This window comes from Phoca vitulina, unplaced genomic scaffold (genome assembly GCF_004348235.1).
Source record: "Phoca vitulina isolate PV1807 unplaced genomic scaffold, GSC_HSeal_1.0 scaffold105, whole genome shotgun sequence".
NCBI classification, from domain to species: Eukaryota; Metazoa; Chordata; class Mammalia; order Carnivora; family Phocidae; genus Phoca; species Phoca vitulina.
Genome location: NW_022589808.1, coordinates 91,648 through 107,631, shown reverse-complemented (window position 1 = coordinate 107,631; position 15,984 = coordinate 91,648). Strand labels below are relative to the sequence as shown.

General features: G+C 42.0%; 1 protein-coding gene across 1 annotated transcript in view; it reads left to right on the top strand.

Annotated features, from left to right (window-relative positions):
• The window catches only part of APCDD1 (APC down-regulated 1), a 39,095-nt gene extending 30,334 nt beyond the window's left edge, over positions 1-8,761 (top strand). Inside the window, exon 5 of the mRNA XM_032397847.1 lies at positions 1,032-8,761. Within this exon, the coding sequence (XP_032253738.1) occupies positions 1,032-1,483 (452 nt within the window). The 3' untranslated portion in view covers positions 1,484-8,761. The remainder of the gene's footprint in view (positions 1-1,031) is intronic.
• Positions 8,762-15,984: the final 7,223 nt, after the last annotated feature.

Here is a 15,984-nt window from a genome sequence, read left to right as displayed (position 1 = left end):
GTGAGCAATAAAGAGCAGGTGTTACACCTCAGGTGCTCAGCATTGTCCTTTCCAACGCCGAGTTTGTCATGCACTTGAAAGTTGTCCTGTGCTTGGAGGTGGGAGGTTGGAATTTGTTATTGATGACCTAAGTGAGGAACGTAAGGGGTGAAATTCACCAGGGTGTTGTCAGCAAGGGAGGTCTCGTGGCTTCTTTTTCTAGAATTTCTTTTCACACTTACACATCTTTTTAAGATGGTGTCAGTCATGTCACAGACAAAAGAGAGGTGGCTCAGATACTGGGTATGACCCCTTCTAGGATAGCATTCCATGGTTCAGTCTATTTAATATGAAGTATTTTTGATAACCCAGATAAGACCTAGGGCATCTTAATCCTCCACTTAGGAAGGAAGATTTTCTCCAGGAAGGATGGACCTTTGCTAGATGTGGCCAAGAGAACAACCATCTTGGTCTGGCTCCACGCCGAAGCTGTCGTGGTGTACATAAAATAGTCCCCTGGGGTCCTTCAGAAACAGCCCTCTCTAAGTGCTGGGATTTCTATTTAATACATTCACTGATATTTTTCTTGCTTGCAGCCTAGTTCATTTTAGATGCCTGATATATGGACCAGTATGAATTTGCAAGACTGCTAATTAGTATAGGCGTTCAACACCAAAACTATTTAAAAACCTCAAAACCTTTTCATAAAAACAAAATTCCAGTTTGTGTTGAAATATTGTGGCAATCCCAAAGAGTCAGAGTCACCAAGGGCAACTCCTTGGAGACACTGTATGTGACAGTTTGAGTTCACGTTAGCAGGCAGTCAGGGGCAGTGTGGGCCCCGCACTTACACGCCGAATGTGGTCTACCGGCAGTATATTTGGTGTGATGACCGTTCACGTCCACACGCTGAACTTTCACCACTGGGGGGTGCTTTTGGGGGGGCTATGACCGGTGGGTGGCTGTGTGGGGTTGGGTTTAGAGCAGATGGCCTTTCTGCACCACGCACCCCCCACCCTTCGAGTCACCGACCTGTCCTCTCTCCTTCGCAGTGAACCACATGAAGGTCACCCCCATGGACGCGGCCACCGCGTCGCTCCTCAACGTCTTCAACGGGAACGAGTGTGGGGCCGAGGGCTCCTGGCAGGTGGGCGTCCAGCAGGACGTGACACACACCAATGGTTGCGTAGCGCTGGGGATCAAACTACCTCACACCGAATACGAGATCTTCAAAATGGAGCAGGACGCCCGCGGCCGCTATCTGCTGTTCAACGGCCAGAGGCCCAGCGATGGGTCCAGTCCGGACAGGCCCGAGAAGAGAGCCACCTCCTACCAGATGCCCTTAGTCCAGTGTGCGTCCTCTGCGCCCAGAGCCGAGGACTTCTCCGAGGACCACCGGGGTCACCAGTACGGGAGCTGGGCGCCCGGGAGGAGCGCTTGTCCCCTGCTCCTTGCTGTGCTCGCCGGCCTTTTGACTCTACCACACTGGAACATCCTCAGATAGAAGTTTTTAAAAAGCTATATTTTTCCAAACCAGGATTCCTTACAATTGACAGATTTTCTTTACAAAAAAAGAAAGGGTGCTGCTTCTTGTGATGCACTTGAATGCCCCAGAACTGTGGCTCCTTTTCTGCTGCCCAGCCCCCTCCCGCCCGGCCTGAGTCCTGAGCAGCGCGCTGTTTGAAGTTTCTGCTTTGAACTCTGGCCAGTGGGATCCCAGGCCGGGGCGCCTTCTCAAGAGTAATTGCACTTTAAGACCGCAGAGAGTGGCGAGCTAGTATGTTTGGTAGGGGGGGCAGGGTGACAGCTAAGTCCTCTTCTTTTCTTCCTCATAATTATTATTCTATTTCTGAGTTACACTTAGACGGATATCAAGCTCCAGCTTTTCCTGCCACTGTACCGCTTCCTGTCCTCCCCTGAAACCGTGTTACGACCTGGAATCCAGTGCAGAGTTGGTTTGGGACAGCAATCAAGACACCTATTATTAATAAAGAAGAGACTTGAGTGTAGATATGTACATAGGGAAAGACACTGGGTTTAGCTTAACCATCCTGACAGCCTTAATGCAAAAAAAGGAGGGAATCCCAGCTTTCAAATGTTGAGTGGAAAAGTATCTGTAATTAAAGTTTCAATGTAATTTAAACTATCGTTGTTCTAACTTGTGGGGAAAGGAGACTGGTGAAATGCTGGTTTCTGGGTGGTTGTGGAATGCACGCTGCTTGATGACTGCTTGGCTGGCGAGGGTGGTCGAGCAAATATCAAAAGCAGTACACACGGGAGCAGCAGTGTACGGGACAGTGACAGTGAGTTAAATGCCACCTGAATGATAAAAAAGTGCCTGTTCATTCCACAGTTTCCTCTTCGTGGGACCCTCGTCCTGGCTCATGCTGTATCTGGTTAGGGGTGAGCAGACGGAGCCTCGCTTGGCCATCTGGGCTACCTTCAAAGATGACTATTCAGAGCCCACGCTTTGCTGTTCAAAGACAGCATAGCGGGGGCATCCTCACCGGGGCTGCACTTGACCCTCAATGTGTGTGAAGCCCAGGCTTTGGGTAAAGCCCCCTTATTACCGGACGCACCAGCTTGACTCCGTTTCTGACCTGCTGTTGCCTTTGTGGCTGCACAGGGTTTCAGGGTCACCTTCTGAAGAGTCCGTGAGCTCCTTCCTCACAGACGCTGGGAGGGGGCATGAGTCATGTCTACCCATTACTTTGGATTATTACAGATGGTGCTATCTGAACACCAAGTGGCACCGACGGAGGGAAATAGCAAGTCACCAAAAGCTTGGATGGAACTGGAAATGAGCGTGGAAACCACAATCAAGGTTGAGAGTCATGCTTGTATTTAAAAATTAACTCTATGAAATGCTGCAGCATTCAGTGTGGTGAGAAGTTATAGGATAGCGTGGAGTACCAAAGTGCTTTATGTTTAGAATATATTTTAAGTTGTGGTGCATACTGAGGGGGTTTATTCAAATGAAAATACTAACTTAATGTCTGCCAAGTTTAATAAGCAAAGATGTCAAAAATACTCCCACAGAATACATTTTACCTGTGGATCTATTTAATTAACACTAATGCTATCTTTAAAGGATATAATAAAATTATGTGAAAAACTATGTTCACTGCTAAGGAATACCTTAGTGATTTGCCATAGAAGTGATAGGTTTGTAGCCATTTAATTCACAGGCACTCACCTAGACTTAGCTACTCACACACATACACATACATGCACACATGTATATCCAAATATATAGATATTAACATGTATATAATGTATGTGTATGTATATATGTCTTAGGGACAACATGACATTCATTCATGGGCTCGTATCACATTCTGATACACTATAAATCATTACAGAGAATGGCCAATATAATTTACTCACAAATTATCAACACAATTAGATGTACACCTGTCGCTTGCTCTATCACCCATATATATCACATCTTGTCTTGGTTATGTCATATTAACACAAATAAGGGTCAGTAAGTTCGTGGCATGTAGCTCCACTTGTAAATACTGGGTTTGGTGCAAGAAGTAAGTAAATAAAGGATGGCTCTTCTCAACCTCCCTGGCCTGGAGCTAGACTTCCTCTCTTCCTGGGTAGTAGGCTGATGATGGTCAGGGTCAGAAAGTTGCTCCTTGGGCAAACCTTGTCAACTCCAGGTGGACCTGGACTCAGAAAGGAGCTTCCTAGAGCCTCCAGTCACCCAGTATGGAACAAAGGTAACTCGTGCAGACATGACCAATCTGGTCATCTGCGTAGATGCCCAGCGCCTGTGACTTCCAGGTGGTGTCCATCCTGCTATCCTGAACAGTCCATCGTGGCATCCTGGTGCTGTGGCCACCCACTAGGGTAACTCTCAGCAGCGCCCAGCACCCAGGATCCCTGCGCGAGAGGCTGGGGGTCAGGGCGTCTTCGGCAGGGCTTCACACACACCTTGTAAAAGCGACTGGAGTGTAAGACCTGTGGTTCCTGGTTGAAGGGACAGCTTTCACAAGAATAGAAGAGATCCATCCCACCAACTCTTTAAATAGGTCTTGAAAACAAAGATGATGTTCAAAGCAGTCCCCACACACATCGAAATGTTTCATTTTAAAATGGTACCCCCTCCCCCGTCCCTATGACTCGTCAGGCGCGTGGCGATGGAGGCAGCAACCAACCGATAGCATCTCACTGGGCTTTCTGGACACCATCCTCCAGGGAAATCACAGACCGTCCCCAGGTGGCTTTGGGGAAGCAGGGATGGTGGGTGGAAATACACAGAGAGGAGGCCTACTCTGGCACGGAGAATTTCTCTACCTGACGCAGATTTTTCTGGCCTTTTTGAGACATCTAAGCTTTCGTGAATCCCAACATCTTTCATAAGGATACACCTGCATCAGGAACAAATAAAGGTAGCTTGGATAAATGTTTCTCACTGATTTCTAGATTCTTGAGAAAATGTGTGAGCATTCTTCTCTTACAACTAAGAGAATCGTATGTCCTAAAGGACTAATTGAATCCTTTAAATCCCTATAATGATCCAAGAGTTTCTGGCTTGCACGGTAAACGATCTCTGCATGTCTGTGGGGCTCCTATTTTATCACAACCCCATTCCCCTGGGGTTTCAGTAGGTAGAAGTAACACTATCACAAGAAGGAAAAATACTGGGGAGGTTATGCCCTCCAACTTCTCCATTGACTGAGACCTGATGACAGGGACACTTGACACAATCACATTGCTCCAGGGGCGACCTAACTGACACCAAGTGGTACGCCACAGTATGCCACACAGGGCAAACCCACATCTCTACTCAAGTGCACGGCACACTGGACAGCAAGTTGCAGGATCTGACCGGTGGCCTCCCGTGGTTTCCATGGATTCGTTTGGATCTCTTGGTTTCGCACATCCATTGTACAACCACCTCTGCGACCCCTATGCCCTCTGGAACACCACCCAAGCAATTCCACGCCCCCTTCACTAAATCAATCTTGTAGAGCTATTATGTTAGAATCTGGAGGCCAGTGGGTTTGTGAGCATAGAGAGCAACAATTTGCAACCCCGGGCCTCCAAGCTTCGACAACCACCAGCTTCGTCTTTATCCTGAGCTGGAGGGGCACCTGGTAGCTTTGTCCACTGCTCAGAAACAGTTCTAGCCTCTTTATTCCTCATGAAGTCTCTCCCTCTCGAGTGATATGAAAGGCTGAGAAAGATCCTCAGCAGGTTGGGAATTGAAAACTTGCAGCATTTGAGGCTCAGGCTTTTTCTGCAGCAGATGAGGCAACATATGTAGGACAATTGAGAGGACTTGACCTTCAGAAAATCAACGTTATAATAAACAAGCGAGGGACTCTGTGTGGTAAGCAAGCTCATCTGCAGAATGTTTTCTGGTTCCCTAAATAACACAGTCCATGTTCTCACACGTTGGGCCCCGGGTAATACGTCTGCCCGGGAATCAGTTGGAAACACTGAGCTATCTCACTGAAATTGAGATCTCTCATAGATTGAAAAATCAAAATATCTGTTGCATGTTGCAGTTTTATTCTCCAACTTATTTGGGAAGTGGAGTTATATTTTATTTGAGTCCCAGCATCACTTACGTGAAAGAGTCAAGTTAATCGACCTCATAGTATTCTCAACTCATAGCACCTAAGTAGAACATTAAAAGAAAAAAGTCCCTGAGAAGAATGTATCGTCTCGAAGCAGAAGAGAGTATATTGCATTGTATTAGAAGCAAGCAGCTTGGCAGGGAAAGCTCGTGTAGGCAAGAAGAGAGCTCTCTTCCACTATTGCTGCCTTGCTATCCCTGGAAATAAAAGGCACCTTAGTAACACATAAGGCCTCTTTGCCTTAAAAGCCCTTTGCATAAATTAAGCTTTTGAAATGAATTCTCTCCCCAATATCAGATGGAGAGCACAGCAATACGAGTACTATGTTCCATTAAAAAGAAATAGCATTCGTTATAGAGTTTGCTGCCACTTACGTAGAAAGCGGAGCAGTCAGGATCCAATTCCAGTGGGCATTTGTTTCCATTTTCAATGCTTTTTCCACCCTTTGTCAATGTGAAGATCTTTCTGGTTTTTAATTATATGTATATTTCGCCAATGTACAAATCAATTCTTCTTTCCCACTATATGTTCCAGATTAAATCTGACCCGTTGTTAAAGTGTTTGTTAAAGTAAGGCTAGCAAATAGAGCATGGATTCCTTGGAAATTTTGGCTCTAGAGAAGACCAAAAAGGCATCACTAATTTTAGGTTCTAGATGATAAAGGTGAAGCTCCCTGGGGTCGGGGATTAGGGAATCAAAGAGTTATTACAGAGCTGTTCTTTTCCTGCCACAGAATTTCAGCCTGACTTTCTCAAGCACAGCAGCCGTTTCTTGAATGCACACTGTCTATGGCATCATAACTGGTTCTTCACGTACATTATCTTGTTTCTTCACTACAACCTAGTACTTTACCATTTTGAATTCTCGCAGGGAAATCCGGTTATGGTTTGCAGTGTGCTTGTCCTAATGCCCCACAAAGCCAGTTTTTCTTTAGAGACTTTAACACCCACCCTTCCAGAACATGCAGAGACACAGTGAAGCTGGTGAAGCATATGTTAGTCCCTGATTTCAGGGGAGAGAGAGTAGAAACTAGGGCGGCATCAGTCTCTGCTTTTAACTTTGAGAGCTCATTACATGATCATTACTCCCTGATCAGGCTTGGGGAAGCCGAGGGAGCCTCCTTCCTCCCAGAAGTCTTTGGGAACCATCTGGACAGAACAACGCATGCCCTCTTTGCAAGAAGTGGACATTTTCGACTTCCAAACATCAAGTCAGGCTTCAGTGACCCTCAGTTCCTCAGCCAGCCCAAGATGATTCCATCCAGATCTTCCCTGGTCCAAGGTTTCCAGACCAGTGAGTGAAGGTGCCTTCGGGATGGGCTTCTGCACACACGAGCACACACTTGATATTTCAAGCTCAAAGGACAGATATTTGAGCAACTCGGGTCAAGCCAGAGAGAGATTTAATGCACTCGGTGAAACTCCTGAGAAGAAGCATGTTGTGCAGTGTGAAGGATCCTCTGGGTGGACGTACACATACCAGTGTCTGCACTCTCAGGGACCGAAGTATGTTTTAGCGAATTGTTGGAGCAGGCTAGCTTTCATCCTGGCCCTGGCAAGACATCCACGTCTGCCCGTGCTTATTAAATGAGCACTGCCCAGACAATCACTCACTTGAGCTCTCCATACTTTCTTTCAGTCTTTGTACCCAAGTCAAACATTCAGCCCCTGCTCCCATCCGCGGGGTGGTGGTATCCGCCAGGCCATAAGCTGGTCATTTCAGATAGACAGGCTTGTCCACATCTTGAGGATGAAGTACTCAAAAACCATGCTCAGCAAAAGAGGCCCAGAGGAAAATCCAAGAGAAGCACACCATGGTAAGCTGGGCAGGAGATTGTCCACTGGGCTCTCCAAGTCCAGATCCGGGCTTCCCCCTTCCCTGCCTGGGTCCCCACACAGACTGCAGCCATGGGCTCCCTTGCCTCCACCATCTGACTGGATTCAGCCAACAGGGGCGTAGGCAGGCAGCTCCAGGCAAGGCAGGAGGAGAGGGGTAGGTGGGGGAGTTATCCCCCCTGGCTCTTCCTGCTGGGTCGCTGTGGGTCTGCTGCCAGACCTACAGCTCCTATCAGATGGTCCACTCCAAACAGCTGCCCTCTCTGCTCTCTCTGGAAGCCCTTCCTCCCATACCCTTCATGGCTCCCCACCAGGCCTATCCCCTGGAGTACCGCACTAGCCCTTGATGCTTGTCCTTAACTTTTGGTACATTCCTTCATAAATAAGAGTCATTTCCCCTTTTTGGTGACCAGCTCTATTTATCTAACTTTGTGGCTCATCTGACGTTATGAGAGGGAACACAGAAACATGAGTTTGAATTATTTTGTCAGAGGATGCCTTAGCGCTTCTAGGACATCTGGGCAAATTTGGTGGCAGCCTTTCCAAGAAGCTGCTTCCTTTCATAAGCAATAAAGTCCTTCCTCACCTGACCCAATCTTCCAGTGGCACATGCCCACACACGCAGTGGCCCCTCACACACTGCCAACTGCATTTCCATGGAGGCAGGTTAGCTGCTGGGCAGGACAGATGGACAAACGAGAAGAGGAGAGATGTGGACGAAAACCTGAACAGCTCAGATTCCACGAGGGCATGCTGAGTGAGAAATATTTTCCATATTACACAAACTTCACTCTCCATTTAGGGAAGGGGAATAACTGATCATTTAATTCAGATCAGATTTCATGGTTTTACCCCAAGCTCTTTTCTATTTGTCTGCATTCTCTGTTAATCTTCCCGGATGACTTACGTAGTCACTGTAACTTTGAGTTAATTGATACTTCTATTTTCAATATGAAAAGTTCAATGCTGAGACATGCTGTGTATTAAAATATATATCTATTAATTTTCGTATTGTAGTAATAACATTTAAAATGTCTAGCCCTTTAACAAAATTGGAAATGTACAGGACAGTATTGTGAACTAGAGGCACAATGTCGTACAGCAGATCTCTAGAACTTACGTATCTCGCATAACTGAACTTTATGCCTATTGAAGAGGAATACGGACAACCACTATTCTACCCTCTGATTCTATGAATTTGGCCATATTGTATACCTCATATAAATGGAATCCTACAACATTTGTCCTTCTGAGTGGCTGATTGCACTTAGCATAATGCACTTCTAGCTCATTCATGTTGTAACATTTTGTAGGATTTCCTTCTTTTTTAATGCTGAGTAATATTTTATGGTATGCATATACTACCTTTTCTTTATCCATTTGTCTGTTGATGGACATTTAGGTTGTTTCTACTTCTTGGTTATTAGAAATAATGCTGCAGTGAACATGGTACAGGTAGCTTTTTAAGATAATGATCTTGTTTCCTTTGAATAAATACCCAGAAGTGGAATTGCTGGAACAGATGGTAATTCTTCTATTTTTAATTACCTGAGGAATCACCATATTATTTTCCACAGTGGCCACACCATTTTGCATTCTCATCAACAGTATACAAGGGTTCCAATTTCTCCACATCTTCTCTAATACTTGTTAGTGGTTTCTGGTGGGGGAGGGGGTATAATGGCCATCTAAGCAGGTATAACGTGATATTTCATTGTGGTTTTTATTTGCATTTCCCTGACAATATTAGTATACCTATTAGCCATTTGTATAACTCTTTGGAGAAATGCCTATTTAAGTCCTTTAGAGCAGTTTAAAGTTCACAGCAGAATTTAGGAGTAGGTACAGAGATTTCCCATATACCCCCTGCCCCCACATATGCACAGCGCCCCCCCCCATCCACATCTGGGCACCATATTGGTACATTTGTTAGGACTGATGAACCTACACTGACATGTCATTATCACCCAAAGTCCAGAGTTTACCTTACAGTTCACTCTTGGTGTTGTACATTCTATGGGTGTGGCTAAATGTATAGTAACATGTATCCATCATTATGGTGTCATACAGAGTATTTTCATTGCCCTAAAAATCCTCTGTGTTCTGCCTATTCCTCCCTCCCCCATTCCACCCCACGAAACCCTGGCAACTACTGATCATCTTACTGTCTCCATAGTTTTACATTTTCCAAAATGCCATGTAGTTGGAATCGTGCAGTATGTAGTGTTTTCAGATTGGCTTCTTTCACTTAGTGATAGGCATTTAAGGTTCCTCCATGTTTTTCTCATGGCTTGACCGATCATTTCTTTTTAGCACTGAATAATATTTCACTTTCTGGATGTACCGTAGTTTATCAGTCCACACACTGAAAGACATCTTGGTTGCTTCCAAGTTTTGGCAATTATGAATAAAATTGTTAGAACATCCACGTGCTGGTTTTTGTGTAGATGTGAGTTTTCAACCCCTTTGGCTATGTACCAAGGAGCATTCTTGCTGGAGTATATGATAAGAGTATATTTAGTTGTAACAAACTATCAAACTGTCTTGCAAGTGGCTGTACCGTTTTGAATTCCCACCAGCAATGAATGAGAGTTCCTGCTGCTCTACATCCTCACCGGCATTTGGTGTTGTCCGTTCTAATAGGTGTGTAGTGGTATCTCATTTTAATCTGTATTTCCCTGATGATATATGATATGGAGCATCTTTTCATGTGCTTATTTTCCTTCCCAATCCATATATCTTCTTTGGTGAGGTGTCTGTTAAGGTCTTGAGCCCATTTTTTAAATTGGGTTGTTTGTTTTCTTATTGTTGGATTTTAAAAGTTCTTTGTATATTTTGGCTAACAGTTCTTTATCAGATGTTTATTTTGTAAATACTTTCTCCCAGTCTGCAGCTTGTCTTCTCATTCTCTTGACATATTTCACAAAGCAGAAGTTTTTAATTTTGATGAAGTCCAGTTTATCAATTATTTTTTCATGGATCATGCCTTTGATGTTGTCTCTAAAAAGTCATTGCCATATCCAAGGTCATCTAGGTCTTTTCCTATGTTATCTTCTAGGAGTTTTGTGTTTTACATTTAGGTCTACAATTCACTTTGAGTTAATTTTTGTAATGGGTGAAAGATCTGTGTCTAAATTCATTTTTTTGTATGTGGATGTCCACTTGTTCCAGCACCATTTGTTGATTCATTGCATTGCCTTTTTTCTTTTGTCAAAGATCAGTTAAGTACAATAATGTGAGTCTATTTCTGGGTGCTCTCTGTTCTGTTCCATTGATCTATTTGTCTATTCTTTTGCCAATACTATACTGTTTTGATTACTGTAGCTTTAAAGTAAACCTTGAAGTCTCAGCCCTCCAACTTTTTTCCTCTTCAGTGTTGTGTTGGTTATTCTAGGTCTTTTGCCTCTCTGTATAAATTGTAGAACCCATTTGTCAATATCCACAGAAGAACTTGCTGAGATTTTGATTGGGAATGCATTGAATCCAATATCAGGTTGGGAAGAACAGACATCTTGACAATATTTAGTCTTCCTATCCATGAATATGGAATGTTTCCTCATTTATTTAGTTACCTTGTTTCTTTCATCAGAGGTTTGTAGTTTTCCTCATATAGATCTTGTACATATTTTGTTTGACTTATAGCTGAGTCTTAGTTTTTTAGGGTGCTAATGTAAATGGTATTGTGTTTTTAATTTTAAATTCCACTTATTCGTTGCTAGTATATAGGAAAATGATTGACTTTTGTATATTAACCTCGTGTTCTGCAACCTTGCTATAATCACCTATTAGTCCTGGAAGGTTTTTGTTGATTCTTAGATTTTCTACATAGATGATCATGTCAACTGCAAACACAGTTTTATTTCTTCCTTCCAATCTGTATATGTTTTATTTCTTTTTCTTGACTTTTTGCATTAGCTAGAACATCTAGTATGATATTGAAAAGTGATGGTGAGAGGGGATATGCTGGCCTTGTACTTGATTTTAGTGGGAAACCTTTCAGTTTCTTACCATAGGTATGATGTTAGCTGCAGGTTTTTGTAGATAGTCTTTATCAAGTTGGGGACTTACCCAAGTCCTCTATTCTTACTTTAGTGAGAATTTTTATCATGAATGGATGCTGGATTTTGTCAAATATTTTTACTGCATCTATTGATATCATCATGTGGTTTTTCTTTTTCACCCTATTGATGTGATGGATTACATTTTTGATTTTCAAATATTGAACCAGACTTGCATACCTGAAATAAATTTTATTTAGTCATTGTGCATAATTCTTTTCATTATTCATTGTATAATCAGGATATTTATTTTTTGTTCTTGGGTTTTAAGAGTTCCTTATATATATATATATTTTTAATATTAACCCCTTATCAGATATATAGTTTGCAAATATTTTCTGCAATTCCATATCTTGCTTTTCACATTAGAATGAACTTAACTAAGTGAAAGACTTGTACACTGAAAACTACAAAACATTGATGAAAGAAATTAAAGAAGACATAAAAAATGGAAAGGCATCCATGTTCATGGATTGGACAAATTAATGTTGTTAAAATGTCCATACTATCCAGAGAGATCTATAGATTCAATGTAATTCCTTCAAAATCTCAATGGCATTTCTTACAGAAATAGAAAAAATAATCCTAAAATTTATATGGAACCACAAAGGACTCTGAAGAGCCAAAGCTGTCTTGAGAAAGAAGAACAAAACTAGAGACATCATACTCCCTGATTTCAAAATATATTACAAAGCTACAGTAATTAAAACAGTGTGGCATTGGCATAAAGACACAGACCAATAGAACAGAATAGAGAGTCAAGAAATAAACTCAGATTTATATAGTCAACTGATCTTTGACATGGGTACTAAGAATACATTGGAACAGTCTCTTCAACAATGGTGCTGGGAAAACTGGATATCCACACCCAAAGAGTGAAAGTGGATCCTTCATCATATATAAGAACCAAACCAAAATGGATTAAAAGCTTAAAGTCCTGAAACTGTAAAATTCCCAAGAAAAAAACATAGAAGAATAGTTTCATGACATTGGTCTTGGCAATGATTTCTTGACTCCAAAAGCAAGGGCAACAAAAGGAAAAATAAACAAGTGAGCCTATATCAAACCAAAACCTTCTGCACAGCAAAATCAATAGAATGAAAAGGCAACCTATGGAATGGGAAAAAATATTACAAATCATATATCTGATAAGGGGTTAATATCTAAGAAATATCAGGTATAAGGAACCACTACAACTCAATAGCCAAACACAAGGAAAATAACTCAATTTTCAAATATGGGCCAAGGATTTTCTCCAAAAACAATATTATATTTTATATTGTTTCTTCCTTGACTTTTTCTAAACTTTTTTAAATTACTTTTTTTGCCTTGGAAACAACTGAATGATGTCACAGACAGATTCATAAACATGGAAGTTCAGACTTCACGAAAGAGTTGGTCAAAGATGAGAAATAGCTCTGATTTCCAAATACAAATCATTTCAATGGCCAAAAAAACAAAGTCCCTGGTACGATAAAATGCATTCTCTGAAGAAACTTCTTTGAGTGTGTTCCAGCACAAATGTCTATCTACAGTATTCATAGCAAACTCTAGCCAACCTCTGCATTTCCTTATTAGCTTGAAACTAAATGGCAGGAAACACCCAGGGGCACCAATAACACTTGAGAATCTTGTGCCAGTTCCAAACTGGGTCGACAGTACTATGGAGCTAGTTTCTTAATACTTTGAAAAATTCCATTGAAATGAGAGATAACAAACTTGAAAGGCAAGTCCCTTTTTTGCATCAATAAATAAAACATCAAAGTGATTATTGAGCCAAAGATCCAAAGAAGTGATGTGCAATTTTCAACATAATAAAGCAGTGAATATGAATTCAAATGAGCAGCCTGATTGGAAAAAACAACAACAACAACAACAATACTTTCTATTTCTGGAGCAACCTTTCTTCTAAGGAATGATACAGGCACTAACATCACCGTATTACGCCCAATTGTTCATTTGTGCCTAGTTTCTGATCATTTTTCCAGACAACAGAGAGCCAATATGTTAACTTTCCAGTTGCAATTCACTTGAAGAGCACCAGGATGTTGGAGAAACAGTGGTGATAAAAATAATCAAAAACTCATAGGAACTCTGCAAGCCCCAAATGTTCGTGACAATACATAAATTTAAGGAAGAGAATGTGAGGTCTCTTACCTTTAGCTGACCCTTCTAATGATCTGTATGTATGAGATCCAGAAAGTCACCAATCTTGCCCTGGAAACTGTTCTCTCCTTTTTGCTGTTTCCTCTGAGCAGGCTGGTCAGAGTTGCCATCATTTCCTACAGCCCTTCCCTGGGCATCTTGTGCAGGACATCTGGTGGTAAGATCACGGGCTTTGGAGCCAAACAGACCCCTGTTGAGTCCCTGCTCACCCACTGCCCACTTGCCCTCTTTGGGTAAGTCCTTCAGCTTCTCTGTATTCAGCTTCTGCATTTATATAATGAGAATCATAAGCTGGTGAAACAGAAGCTTTTATAGCAGACCTGCACTTCTCAGTGACCTGAATTCACAGACTCTCCCATTCCCTCCAGAAAATATCCTGGCTGATGCCATGGCCGGCTTTAGCACCTTGCTTCTCAGAGTGGGGACCGTGAACTAGTGGCATTACGTCACTTGGGAGTTTGTTAGAAATTCACAACAGGGGTGCCTGGGTGGCTCAGTTGGTTAAGCATCTGCCTTCGGCTTAGGTCATGATCTCAGGGTCCAGGATCAAGTCCTGCTTCTCCCTCTCGCTCTGTGCTCTCCCTCTCTCTCTCAAATAAATAAATAAAATCTTAAAAAAAAAAAAAAGAAACGCACAATCCCAGACCCCATTCCAGACCTGCTAAATCAGAATCTGCATTTCAATAAGATCTCTCTCTCTAGGTGGTTCATGTGCACATTCAAGTTTGAGAAATCTGACTTTAGCTTGCTCACAAGTATACTCAGCACTTCTGTTGCTACCAGCTAACTTGTATATCCATTAAGAAGTTGTTTTAATTCCCACGCTCATTTATGCTTGCTTTTTCTTTTTGTTGTCATTATATAAATAACTTCAAAGCTGATTTTTAAAATGATAGAAAAGAGGGACGCCTGGGTGGCTCAATCGGTTAAGCATCTGCCATCAGCTCAGGTCATGATCCCGAGGTCCTGGGATCGAGTCCCACATCAGGCTCCCTGCTCAGCGGGGAGTCTGCCTCTCCCTCTCCTCCCTGCTTGTGCTCTCTCTCTTACTATCTCTGTCACTATCTCTGGCTCTCTCTCTCAAATAAATAAATAAAACCTTTAAAAAAAAATAAAATCATAGAAAAGAGAAAAATTAATAAACAAAATAATGATTTAAAAAATTTCAAAAGAGAATTGTTGTCTCCATGAAATTGACATTGAATGTGTTGGGAAGACAGTATAAAAAGGGAATGAAAAATGTTGCTGCTGAGTAAGCTGGAAATAAGACAACTGCACGTCACTGGCTAGGATGGTGGGACATAACAATACAGAAGGAATCGGAGCTCTAATGATTGCACAAGGGTTTCAACATACTCCCCCTTCTCTTGGAGGAAACCCATACTGGAAATTGGGAAACTGGGTCATGTGCTATAAGTGAGCTGTATAAAAGAAATCAATGAACCAATGGGAAAAGGAAGTTCCTAGTTCCTTATGAAAAGACTAATGAGTAAATGTATGTTTGTATGTTTTCAGTTAAAATAAAATGTTCAAGGATATATTTGGATCATCATCTAGAATATTTTTATTTTATTGCACTCTTGGTATCAGCTGACCAATTGTCATTCCCCCCTACCCCCGTGGCATGGGTACCCTGTGGTACCCACTTTGCAGAATTGTAAAGATTAGAAATGATGAAAAAAAAAAAAAGATTAGAAATGATGAATGTGCTTGGTTCAGGGTAGGTGCTCAAGAATTTAAGTTATTACAGTGGTCATGCTGCTTGTCATCGTGCATCTTGGGGCTTTGGGGCTATGATGCATTTGGGGAACTCTTTCCTCCCCATGAAACATTTTACTCTAAGGACGTTGAAAGCAGCACTGTAAAAAATACAAAGAGATTAGTACACTGACTCTGGCTTCCAAGCATTTGCAATTGAATATTGATAAAACAATAGTAATAACATTCATTTAAGGCAAGCTGTTATCTGTGCATTTTGATATTCACTTTCAGAAAAATGTGACACCCAATGAAGTATAGACCATGTCTATAAATTACCATTTGAATAATAATGGTTTTTATTGTGCTTAAAGTCACATAACTTAACATTCTCCATTTTAACTACTCTAAAGTGTACTGTTCAGTGGCATTCAGTACATTCACAGTGTGAGGCACCCATCATCACCATTTAGTTCCTGAGCATTCTCATCCTGAGCATTCGCATCACCCTTTAAGCAGTCACTCCCATTACCCACTACCCCCCACCTCAGGCAATGACTAATCTGCTTTCTGTCTCTATGGATTTGCCTATTCTAGATATTTCATTTGAATGGAATCATACAATATGTTACTTTTTCTGTCTGGCTTCTTCAC